Source organism: Cyanistes caeruleus, chromosome 3 (assembly GCF_971803275.1).
Source record: "Cyanistes caeruleus chromosome 3, bCyaCae1.hap1.1, whole genome shotgun sequence".
NCBI lineage: Eukaryota > Metazoa > Chordata > Aves > Passeriformes > Paridae > Cyanistes > Cyanistes caeruleus.
Window position 1 is genome coordinate 61,850,670 of NC_141703.1, and position 12,966 is coordinate 61,863,635.

The 12,966-nt window shown below is 39.7% G+C and overlaps 2 protein-coding genes across 4 annotated transcripts in view; one reads left to right on the forward strand and one right to left on the reverse strand.

Annotated features, from left to right (window-relative positions):
- RB1 (RB transcriptional corepressor 1) overlaps positions 1–12,966 on the forward strand; it is a 70,536-nt gene that overhangs the window by 31,497 nt on the left and 26,073 nt on the right. The window lies entirely within an intron of this gene.
- LPAR6 (lysophosphatidic acid receptor 6) lies at positions 8,423–10,821 on the reverse strand. The gene has a single exon (XM_023941113.2). The coding sequence runs from the start codon at positions 10,730–10,732 to the stop codon at positions 9,710–9,712; it is 1,023 nt and encodes a 340-aa protein (XP_023796881.2). The 5' UTR covers positions 10,733–10,821; the 3' UTR covers positions 8,423–9,709.

The following is a 12,966-nucleotide window of genomic DNA, read 5'->3' on the forward strand; positions in this document are numbered from 1 at the left end:
TAGGGATTTCTGTTAGGTGTGTCCGAAGTTCTGCAGCTCCTCTGAATGTAGGTGTCTGCATGCAGCTTAAAATCCTCATTGGTTTTGGCATCTTAAGTGGTTCCTTTTAAATCAGGAGGAAGTAGGAATGGCCACACTGTTAACATTTGACACATTAGGTTACTGGTTAGGTTTACTGTTGCGTTAAAAAATCTTAAAATCTTTTTGATAAGCAGCCAAGTAAGGCAGCTAGGGCTGGGTATTTGGGGCTGAGTTTGTACTACGGGCCCCAAAGGGACAGTAGTTCGGGCTTAAGTTTTGCCCCACAGCCATCAGGGGTGTCTCCTTGGTAACGTGTTCCCTGGCCTGTTCTGGCATTTGTCAGCTCTCCTCTGGACAATGCCTAGGCAAGATTTGGGGCATGATGCAGCTCAGGGACTGTTTTCAGCTGCTGCTATGGATTAGCAATGCAGTTATGTGGGTGCAAGCTGTGCTTTGCCACTTGCCCTTGAGGCTTCAGGACAGGCTGTGGCTCGCTGCGTTACCAACCCCAGATGTAGTTGTGGGTTCAACCACGAGTGACTCCAGTGCTGGCAGATGAGTCACGCGTTCCTGCGCTGCCTTCCCTCTGGGCTGCGGGACTCGTGCGCCTTTCTGCGCAGCAGCTGGCTTCTCTTGGGAGAGCTACTCTATGTCAGGCATACTCCTTTCATGCCTGCTGAATTTTGCCTTTCCTCGGATACAGGGATACTTAATTTGTGAATGAGGGGGCAGCCTTAGGCACTAAAAAAGCGCTGAGCATGTCCAGAATGACAGCATCTGCAAGCATGCTCACTGGCAGGATGCAATCTAACAGAGGGAGCTTCATGGTGTAAAGACAGGCTCCTCAGGAACTGCAGGCATCAAATTGCTCATGCAGACATCACTCATGTCTTGTGGGCTTCTGGATTTTAGGCACCTCGTTGCAAGTTGCAAGCTCAACTTGGAAGTTGCAATGAGCAGTGATTTGTAATACGGAATTTTCTAGGATTTTTCTTGCAGGGGACAAAACATGCTAAGGGTCACCAAAGGATGGCTTGTCATGTGCTCACCATGCTCCTTCTGCCAAAATTACATTAGGAGTAGGCAGCTTTAACCTTCCTTCAGAAAGGAACTGAGAACATATCTGAGGTTTTCTGTCTGTACATACTAAATATATTTCTGCTTGCATCATGAGTGTGTTCCAGGAGCATGAGGGATGAGAGAGGTCACGACCACCACTGCTCCTTGGCGTGATAGTGCTAAAGGGTCATACTGATTCTGCTGCATGTGCTTTAAATTTTTTTAAGGTTATGACATTTTAGTTGTCACAGCTGTGGCTGGAAAACCTTCTGTGATTTTTGCCTTTATCGTACAGGGCACATTTTTAAGAGTCTGTAAAGTGATTGCTTTTTGGGTATTTGTGAAATACCACATAGTGGTATTTTGAATATAAATATAAATATTTTAAATATTAATTTAAATATAAATATTTTAAAACATGAATATGAATATATTTATGTTTATATGCATTTATATTTTGGCTATATATACACACACTCTTTAATAAATGCTTAAATAAAATATGTAAGAGTGTTTAATTCATGTCTTTCTAGTACTCCTGAAGAGTTTCGTTTAATGAAAACCATGCTGTGCTTTTTGAGGGTTGAAACTTTTTATCTGCCTTAACAGCTGAAGGCAAATTGAAAAACCAGGAAGAATAGCAAATTATAGTCTTCACTGTCTCTCCCATCACTTTGAAAATCTTCTTTGCCACTCCTGTTTATCGTGAAGATGACTCAAGCTGTTATTCATGCTTGGGTGTTACCATTTAAGCAAATCCTCTAGGGTGCTGGAAGAGAAGCCAGAAAGAACATTTAAAGCTGAGGACCTGTGTTTCCTGCTTTTGTCTGTGTTTACAGTGTGTTCACTTCTCGGTAGACACTCACAACATGTATAAAGCACTCAGTAGGACTGGAGGATTTTGGTTATGTTAGCAGTGTTAACAGCTTTATCTGTTGCAGGTGTACCAAGTCAGCCCAACCCTTAAGATGCTCTTGCTTCAAGTACAAACACGACCAAAGGGATTACCTAAGACACGGCAACTATGCAGTATTTTCATTCTGTGACATTTAGATGCCATTCTTGATAAAAAAAAATAAGGTTTTTTTCCTTCTGTATCTACTGCTTTAAGGTATAGAGTTTCTCTAATTAGGGGGATATAAATCCTGCTTCTAGAACTTTGATATTTAGGTATCCACTGTACTTGAGACAGAGCTGTACTTCCAGGAAGCAGTTCATTCTATTTATTTTAAACAGGTATTTTACAGTGGGATTATTCACTTTCCACTGTCATCTGTCTCAATGACAAAACTAAGCTGTAGTGTTTTCTTCTGTTAAGGTTAGTAGGAGCAAATCATATGATTAATTCTACTTTTCATACTTCTCCCCCTTCCTTAATGCATGAAAGGGAGATTAGCAAGAGGTGGTGGTGTAATTATGCCTAAGTTTGCTTTAGGTGGCTGCTCGTGCTGTGTGTCTTGCCTGTAGTCGCTGTTGTGTTTTCACATGGAGGTCATGTACCCAGGCTGTGTCAGGATCTCTCTGGTTATAGATTTACAGATTTACAGCCCTGACAGGGAGCTGGGATTGATAGGCTGTGCTCAGTGGAGCTGCCATCTCTGTTGGTACATCATAAAGATATCTTTCTTGTCTGTACACCAGTACCAAGCACAGATTTAGTCACAGAAATAAGTTTGCATTAACATGATAGACTTTTCTTTAGTCTGTTTTTCTCTAAGGTTGCTTGATTATATGTAACAAGGAACAGTGAAATAGTTTTCTAGGAATCCTTGCTTTTCAAGTTGATGGGGTTTTAAAAATTTTTTACTTTAGTTTTTTTAATACTGTTCCATGTTTTGGTAGTCATATTGCAGCTGTAGGAATTTGATTTTAGTCTACTATGTTTCTAGGTAGCTTGAACTTCAGCTTTTCATCCTGCAGCACTGCTATATCTGCATTGTAAATTCTTTGTAGGAAGGTTTAAAGGTTGCCCATGAGAGAAAACTGCATTAGAATTCAAGGAGGTAGCTTGACAGTTCTTCAGTTCTGTAAAATCTTGCTGAATTGTGGCAAATTTGATGTGACTGTCTCCTTAAATACAAAAGTGAATAAAGTTTGGGTTAAGTTCTGTGGCTATACCCCTGTTGCTCCTTCCTTGGATGGGACTATGCTCTCCAACTTCATAGTTTTATAAATCTCTGTAGTGAAAGTGGTAAAATGAATAGAATGAAGCTTCATTTTGGGTTGTGTTGCTATTGTTGATTGGTTGGTTTTGTTTTTGTTTTCGTCTGGTTTATTTTATCTGACCCAAACTCCTGAATAATTGTCACAACCTTTTATTACTCTTTCTTTCCTTATTGCTTTGTCATTGGACTCACTCTCTTGGTAGCTTTTCTATGGAAGATAAAATTAGTTTATGTTAAGAAGTAAAGTGGGTGCCAAACAAACATTCTGATGTGTAGGTTTGGGGGATTTTTTCCCAGCTGCGTGCTCAGTTTTGAAGCTCTTCAGGTGATACTAGTATTGTGTCGAATTATTGATTATTGGAAGATGTTTTTATTTTCTTGCTGCACTTTGTTACTGCATGCATAAAAGCACAGGGTTGGGGTTGCTTTTCTGTAGCCAAATAAGTGCTTTTGTGCCTGCTTTATATTGTGTAAATATATAGTATTTCAGTTTTGTGTTTGTATCACTATCTTACAGTAACTTTCCAGTAATAAAAAGCCCTTGTGGGGGATGTGGATGCCCCTGTTCACAGCTGTTGAGCAGGCACAGTGTTCACCATCCCCCAGAAAGGTGATCCCTCTAGGTTTGGTGGAAGCTTTTCCTTTGGGTTGGGTTTGCCTGTCAGAATGGGGTAGGTGCAGGCTGGTAAGTGCCCGTGGCTGAGCTGAGTGTGGAGCCTGTGCAGCTGCATCCCTGCTGTTCTCCTGAGCCCCTGAGCAGAGGCTGGAGGCTCACCCAGGTAGACTCTGCCTGCTCTGAACTCGACTTGGGTACATCCCTGGATTGCCAGCTCCCTGTGCTTTTCCTTTGGGAGTCACCCTGCCCACACCAGAGCCCGTGCTTGGCACACTCAGTGTGTCTCTTGCACCTTCCAGCAGCTGGGAGGAACTCTCAGATCATATCTGGACAGCAGTCTGTAATGATTTTTTTATTTATTTTGCATTTGCTATGCAGAGGAGTGTGTGAAATACAGTAACATGCAGTAGAATATGTGGTAAACTTTCTATCACATGTAAGAGGTGTGAAATAACTTCAGTACACCAGCAGTTTTCAGATCTGATTTCATTAATGAAACATACTTTTTGTTAGGCTGAAAAGGTAGATAATTTGACACTTGCTTCACCATTGGTATTCTCATTTTTGTCCATGTTTTGCTATGTACTTAATAAACTTTTCCAATTGACTTCCTTTCATAAAGCAGCAGTATTTGTAGAATTCATCTGAAAAGCAGGATTAACCTAGCCACAGTTGTTTTCATGTGAGGTAGACTTCATATTATTCCCAAGATGGTTGCATTAACTTTGGGTGCTTCCTGTTGCTAGCATTGGCATTTAAGAATTTTCTTCTTTAAGGCAGGAACTCACTGTTTAAAAAAGATAGAGTTAGGGAAATATTAAAGCTATGTGTGTGCAAAAATATTGATTTTATCTCATTAAAGCGTTAGCACTTATTTTTAGAGGCCTTCCTTTGTCATTGCTTGTGGTTTGATTCTCAGGTTTAAACTATAGAAACTTTACCCCTTATATTGCTGGACAGCTTTTAGTTCTGATAGAGCTGGAGTGGGCAGCCTACTGCTTCTTAAGTAGAAAAAAAGTATTATTTAAAATCTATATTCTCAGCTCTGGAATTTTTAATTTTCCAACAATGTGGTTGGTTTTATAGAAGACCAGAAAATGTATGAAGGGTTGTTTTTGTTCGTTTTAATTTTGTGGTAAGTTCAGTTTTCTTATGGGAAGAGTATGGACTTCTTTATAAGCAGCTGTATGACAGGAACTGTATGGGGGTGAGGTGATAAATATGAAAGGCTTCAGTATCAAACCAGAATTGTCAAAGCAAAACTTCTCCATCCTGCTTCTTGCAGAAGTACTAGATTGTGCAAGCTTGGTTTTCTGAATTTGGCTCATCTTAAATGAGCCTTATTGAGTATGTTCTGTAAATGTGCTAATGCAGTGATAGTTGTGTTTATACAATGTTTACAATATTCTGGTAGTTGGATAACAAATGCAGCCCAAATATTTCTGTCTTCTAGATTCAGAATCATTCTGATTTACATTTTGCCTTAGCTTTTGAAATGTATATTCTTTAATTTTGTCAGTGGTGCTCAAATGCCGGAAACCCTGAGGTCTAAATGATAACCTAGCAAAAAAGGGAACTTGTCAGGATTCACAGGTCTGTCTAGATACAAGAACCTTGTAATATTATATTTAGTGCTGGAAAAGTATGAACAAATTGTTTTTCATTGATAAAACTCTTAGAAAAATAACTTGAAAGAATAAATAAGGCTAGAGGATACTGTGCTCAGGTGGGATTTTCAAAATTACCAGTCTCAAAGTGAACCTCACTTGGTTCTCTAATTTTAGCTGAGTTCTTTGTGTAATTCTAGAAATCTCATCTTTGGTTATGATGGTGCTTGAAATGACAAGTGAAAATCCCTCTCTCATTTGCAAGAGATGATGGAAGACTGTCTGATCAGGAGTGCTATGGAAAGACTGAATGACAGTGTAGCGCTTCCTGCTCCTTTCCAAAGAAATGAGAGGGGCACTAATGAAACTAGTGGATTTGAAACAAAAGGATGTTTGGGTTTCTTAGTTTTGTTCCCCCTATGCACACACACAGTGCAAACTTTTTACTGCTGTGAACATTAAAAACTTACACACAGTAAAACCGAACAAGCTCACAGAAGAAATATTTGTGCTGAACACACAAATACATCTGACCCAGAAATCCTGAGGTATGACTGATTAAGTGGGACAGCAGTTGAGAAAGCCCTGTGTGCTTCTCCTGCTGTTATCTTGTTCCCCAGGCATCCAGCCTTGTCTGCCGTTGGAGTCAGGATTGTAGATTAGCTGCATGTTTGGGGTCTGATCAGTACAGCTATTCTTATCTTTTACCTGGTCTCAAGAGCTCTTTTTCAATTTTTGTATTTCTGTGACTGAGGTTACTTCCTTAAGAAACAAAAACTTGGAAATTGATTTCAGTTAAGGATTCCTTACCTGCCTGAAGTATTTTCTATAGGGTTTTTTTACATGCTTTTAGATGAAAAATATAAAAACTTACTTGACTTGGTATTGATATTTCTTCAAATATGAAGTGCTTGTATACCAAGGTGAAAAAAAAAATTGCCTGGCATTCTGTTCTTGAGAAAGCCAGAATTAAAACTTCAAGCTGAATACAGAAAGTATAAAATAGGACATATTTTGATTTTTAAGTAATGATATGTTGAGGTAAGTCTAAGGTGTTTATAGCGAATTTCTTTTCCTCATTTTTTAAAACTGCTGGTTAACTAAGTAATTATCAATATCTACCTGCCTTTAGGTCAGAAACATGCTTGGAATCAATTAAATTTGCCCTACTTTTATTTATATGGGAAGTGTGCATTTTCTGCACTCTGTAGGTGAAGAAACCACACTACAAAGAACAATTTTAAAAGTTTTGATCCTAAAACTGAACTCCTAGCTCTCCCTGGCTAGGCATATGAGTAAAAATAATGCACTTTTAGGAAGTCCTGGTTGCAACACATTCAGATCCTCAGGAGCTCTGATAATGTAAGCTTTTCTTTAATTTGAAATGTCTTGGCATTATTTAGGAATGTAACTTCTCATCTAGATTTTACATTTAAATTTTGTCATAAGACCTTACCAGAGAGACAGAAGAGTTGGTATCAAAGTCAAGATCAGAGAGAGGGAGTGCATCTGTTGAGGAATGTACCAGTGAAAGCATTGCTCCATCCACAGCTCTTCAGGATAACCTTGTCACAGAACCAGAAAAGGCAGAGAAAACCTCATCCAGTCCTGAATAGCTGGTACGCTGTCTTTATATCAGCTTGTTGTGGGAGGTACAGTTTTACTCCCCTCTTCTGAATCGGTCAGATGAGGATTTTTTCAAGTAATGATCTGATTCTCAGCATTAAACATGATGCTTTTTGATTGTGTTGGGTTTTTTATTAGGGTATTTGTTGTGGGTTGTTTGTTTTGGGTTTTTTTCCCTCTCTGTGGAAGAGTGAAAATGTTTAACAACAAAAAATTTCTTCAAATAGCTTGTGGACACTGAGCTATTAACTGATGAGAAAGCTATTCTAGTGTGTTGTACTGTGCTCTTTTGAAAAACAGAAGCTGCTGCCCTGGAGAGTGAGTGCAAAGCAGAGAGTTACTGTCTGTGCTTCTCCAGGCTGCTTGAGGTAATACACCAAGGAAAGCTTAGTTTAAAGGGAAATACTCATATATGTGGCTTTGTCTGCTTGGTCTGCTTATAAGTCAGTGATGGGTTTTCATTTTTTCCCTGCAGTTTTGTAATCTCAGAAAGAGTGGGTTCTGTTTACCAGGGTGAGGCTCTGGGGTGCTCTCTGCTGTAAGGCAGAGGGGTTTTGCTGAACAAATTGTCACTCAATTGAATAACAGCCTTGACAAGCTCAGGGGGGTAGTACCCTGGAAACATAGCCCAGCACTGACATTAGGGGCTTTTGTCTCGGGTTTCTTGGAGGGAATCTGATATTAAACACACCCCTGAGAAAGAGAGAGCGAGAGGCATTGGGACTTCAGAGATGCATATCTGGTTTTGGACTTTGGATTTGTCAGTGGCATATGAAAAACAGAGAATTTCTGCTCATGCCAAGGGTTTTGTGTATTTTTTTTAAGTTGGCTATGAATCGGAACAGTTTGGCATTCCCAACAAAGATAATTGCTTATTTCAGATGTTATGCAGACATTTATATCTATGCTATCATTGTAACTCAAGCCCATATTACTTGAAGTTTCCTTTCATAACTTACGTGGATAAAGATTGAAAATGCTGTTAAATTTAAAATTCAATTAACACTAGTTCCTAGCAGTCATTGACTAACTCAGTTTCCCAGTAGTAGGAGGCAAAGTATGGTTGTTTTATAACAATTAAAAAGATTTGCATAGGGAAATAAATTCATCCTGATAACAATGTATCATATAGTTTGATGGCTCAATATGCATTTTTTCAAACATTGATTCACTCCTGTGTATACAGCCCTGGTGTAAAAATGTCTCAGTGCTGTATGTGTGTTGCAGCTGAATGCCCTAAATTTTAAGTGCAAATTCACTTAGACTCAATTCTTATTCTTGTTTATCTTTGTTATCCGTTGTTTTTGGGGAGGAACAAACAACACTTATTTTACCTTTTAAATTTTATTTTATTTTACAGTGATGGTAAATTAATTCTGAGGAAAATGTACACAGTGTTCTAGTAGCTGGGAAACATATATAGCAGGATGTTTTAAAGCAATTTTGTCTATGTATTCCTGTTTGTAACAGTAATATATGTAGATTCCTCCTTTTACGTGGTGCTGACTTTTCAAAGTGTCTTGATTAACTTTGCCAGCACATAGCCCCAAGTACTTTATTTTTATACTTCTTAAAGTTTGAAAGAAAATAGCATTTGAACTTTTAAATGTTCATGTTAAAATTATTTCTAGGATGCAAAAACTGAGAGGAAGTTGCACTCCAAAATTACTGCATCTTGAATTTCTTTATGGGACACCAAATAGTTTCCTGGAAGAAATAATCAACTTGATCCACATGTTCATTTCCAGTTAGAAAAGGTCTTGTTTTTCTAAGAAACTGAGATCAAATTAACTTATTCAGAGGATGTTACTTTCCTCAAAAGTCATGCTGAGTTTAAGAACTCCCAGAAGAGTTACTAAAGTGGTACTGTACCAAAAGCATTAACTTCAGTCATCACAAGTTACTTTGTTTTAATCACACAGGCTTCTGAGAGAGAGAGGTGAGAAGAAAAACCAGTTTGTCTGAGATGTTTCCAAATGCTCTAAACTACCCGGAGACTTAATTGCTTTATGGGGGCCAGGTTTGTGGAGAGAGCATGTATTTTTATCAGATTAACCTAGGAGAAACAAAGTTCTTGTAACCCACTAATTGAAGAGTCCCCTGAACATAATGGTCCCTGAGAAGGAAGGTGCAGGGAAAAAGACAGCAGGGGGGGAGTAGGAGAGACGCAAGGAAGCTGGAGGAGAACACAGTAGCTGAAGTGGTATGACAATATGGGACAATTTTCCTGCAGTGTAGAGCAGGTAGCTTCACCCCCATCCTCAGTAACTTGGAAACTGGTGCCATTATTAAATTGAGCAGCTGTTTTAGCTTCAGGAAGTAAAAACAACCTACTTTTTCATTTGTGTTTGACTTGACAAACGGTCTTTGGACTTTGGTTAGCCTCTGAATCCAAAAGTTCATTTCTAACACACAGTCTGTCAGAACAGACCTTTGACATGGATTTTTAGAATACTTTTTCTGTGTGCTATTATGCTTAACACTTTTACAGCCTTGTAATAAACTTCTCAGATGTGAAGGAAGCACAGCATTTACGTATAAGAATATATGTCCACAGCTGAACAAACGTGCAGGCTTCTAATTCCAGTTTAGTCCCAACAGTCTTTTAATATAGTTTATATTGTAGAGTCACTGTCAAATATTTTCATTTTTATGGTCTGAAGGCTGTGTTGAATGAAGCTTTCTGAAACTGGCCTTTCAGAGAATCTGACATCCCGTGGTCTGGTGGACCGGTTCTTTTTTATGGAATTTTGAATGGTATCTGATGTGAAGTAATAGACTATGGGGTCAAAACAGCAGTTTGAAACAGCGATGCACAGAGTGACGGGGTACATAGTCCTGACTGCGGTCACCACTGAGCAATTGACCCAGGTCTGTGTTCTCATGAGGGAGTAAAGTATTAAGGTAACGTTATAAGGCACAAAGCAGAAGCAGAATATCACCAAATGGACAAAAATCATTTTGAGTACCTTTTTCTTGCTTACTTTATTCCGGCTTAATGTAAGCGGTTTATTCAAAGTCCGTAGGACCATAGTGGAGCAGGTCACGTTCAGGATGAGCGGGATGAAAAAGCCGACGGTTTCAATGAAGATAACGATGCGGGATAGATAGGTTTTCCACGTGTCCTCTGAAAAGTTTTCAAAGCACGTCCTTTGCTCCGTATTGTTCCGGCGGTTTGTGGACTGGAAAAAGCTTGCTGGTGTGCTGCCTGCTAGCACGGTTACCCACACTGCAGCACAGACAATCTTTGCATTCCTTTTGGTCCGGAGAGTCTTGGATCGGAAGGGGTGTACTATGGCTAAAAAGCGATCCACGCTGATGCAAGTCAGAAACAAAATGCTCCCATACATATTTGTGTAAAAGAGGGTGACAGAAATCTTGCAGAGAATGTCTCCAAATGGCCAGTTTCTGGTTACAAAGTAATAAATCCTGAAGGGTAATGTAAACACGAAAAGCAGATCTGATATGGCTAAATTAAGCATGTAAGTTGTAGTCTCGTTTCGCACTTTTAAAGTACAAGTGAAAATGTAGATCGCTGCACAGTTTGCTATGAGGCCAAGAACAAACACCATGCTAAAGATACACCCGTACAAAGTATACTTAAAGGAGTCCTCAGTGGAACAATTAGAGCTTACCATTATAATGGTATGTTAAATATTCCTGGGATTTGGCGTTTTCTCTGGTATCTCTATTGCAACTTTTTTGAAATTCCAGAAGAACTGCAGGCCAGATGTATTTGAACGGTGTGCTTTGGCAACTTTGTCGTGCTGTGGAGCTTCAGGGAAAGAAGGTGAGCTCTGTGGCAGGGGAGTACATCTCCAGCAGAAATCACCAGGAAGTCTCTCTTCTCTGCCGAGTGCTATTTGTAATCACATAGCCAGTCTGCAAAAGTCAGAAAATGCATCATTTGTGGCAGATGAGGTCACCCCAAAGCTTGCTTAGTTCCATTTCCCGCCTCGATTGAATGAAGCCATTGTAGGGCTTTCTGCCTTACTCTTGGCCGCAGATTGCCACGGCGAAGCCTCGTCCATCCGAATTTACCGGGAGCGTGAGCTTTAGGAAACGATTTCCTGGACGCTGCGAGGTGTCGGCGCTTGCGTTTCCCCCTCTCCCTTCTTTCGGTACGACAAGTTTGTCGGCTCGCCGGCTGGCCCCATGGGGCGGGAAGCAGAAGCAGAAGGGAGCTGCTTGCCAGGGCAGAAGCCGAATTCCAGAGCGTGTTTGTTCCTGCAGCCCACAGCCCTCGGCAGCTCCCGCCAGCCCAGCTCCTTCTGGAGAGCAGAGCAGAGCGCCCAGGCAATTTGTAGCGTGACATCACAGGAAGAAGAGGCTGGGCGCGGAAGAATGGTTTCAGTTTGGTTTGTTTGCCTTGCCCTGTCTCTGCTGTACCTTGCAGATGTAGCTTCTAGAGTGCTGCAGCTGCCTCTTAACTCTTTCCATGCTCCCTGAGAGGTCCTTTGTCAGTGTTGCTGGGGTCTAGAAAGCTTTCTCTTCAGTGACTTTGCGGTGTCTAAATAACTCTCATGCCCTTAAGTTCCTGTTTTTCTTTGGAGATAGTAGTAATTGTGAGACTGATTTTATATATAGGATTGAACTAACATTGTGCCTTCTGTTAATAGCTTTGCTTGTAATAGGGAACACATTAATCACCAGAAATCAGGTGAGTAGTTCTGTCTAAATTCCCCCAATACACCAGTACAAACCTCAAGAGGGACAAAGTAACACTGATAGGTAATTAAATAATTGCACCAAATAATTACTGAAAAAGAGAGGGTTGCTCTTGGATATTCACAGGACTGACGTGTTGCAGTGGGAGGAGAGATTTTTTTTAACTTGTTCTATATTAGAAGGCACACCCCGAGCTTTATTTCTAATCAGAAAGGTGGTTCTTTAAAAAATAAAAAATACTCCAGTGGTTTTTTTGAAAGGTTGTGATGCAGAAAACATTGTCTTGATTATATAAGCACAGAATTAATACAACAAAATGCATATAGTGTACTGTGCAATTGGTTCTGGTAGTTTCAAGAGGGACAGTTACCACATATGCACAAAATACTCCCATTAGTCACTGATAATTGAAACAAAAACATGTTGTAACTAATTACATTGTTAAGTAAATATTAAAAAAAAAAAAGCAGCTCTTACTGCCTTTAGGGGCAGATATGAGATAAATCTCAGTTTAGACAGACTCATTAAATAACAACTTGGATAGACTCACTTCTGGCATCAAACCCAGTCTATTTCTAACACTTAGAATAACAAATCTTCATATCTGGCTGGGTGGCATGGTTCTTTTGAACTGTATTTTAATCAGTTGCACCTAAGCAAGGCTCTAGGCAAAACCTTTCTTGTCTGCTGTGAAGGAGAGTAAATAATAGCGCTTCACAGGGTTTTGGCACGGTTTCTTAACGTAAAGTATGTCAGATGAAATTCAGGAACATGCAAAAGTGGGTCTTGCTTACTTTTTATTTCAAGTTTACTTTATAGGCTTCTCTGAAACATTTTCACCTTAATTTTGAGGTGAAATCAAGCAGTTTAACTTCAAGAGGCTATAACCACAAGAAACCCTTTTGACTATTGAAATTTATGCTTAAATGTAAAGCATAGTGGATCTTGCACTTCTAAGTCAGTCGGAAATGAAAATGTGAGCTTGGCAGAGTCTCTTGTGTCCAAATTAAGATGCACCTTAGCAAAAAGGTTTTCCTGGATTTTCATACAAAAGGAGTCATCACACAATAAATTTTGTTCCTGTTCCTGGCAACCTTGCATGGTAAAAGAAGGGTTTTCCTGCAAATGTTCTGCATCAGTCACTGGAACTCTGCTCTCAGTTTTACTGCTCCAACTTTGTTTGCACAGGAAAACTCTGTGGGGC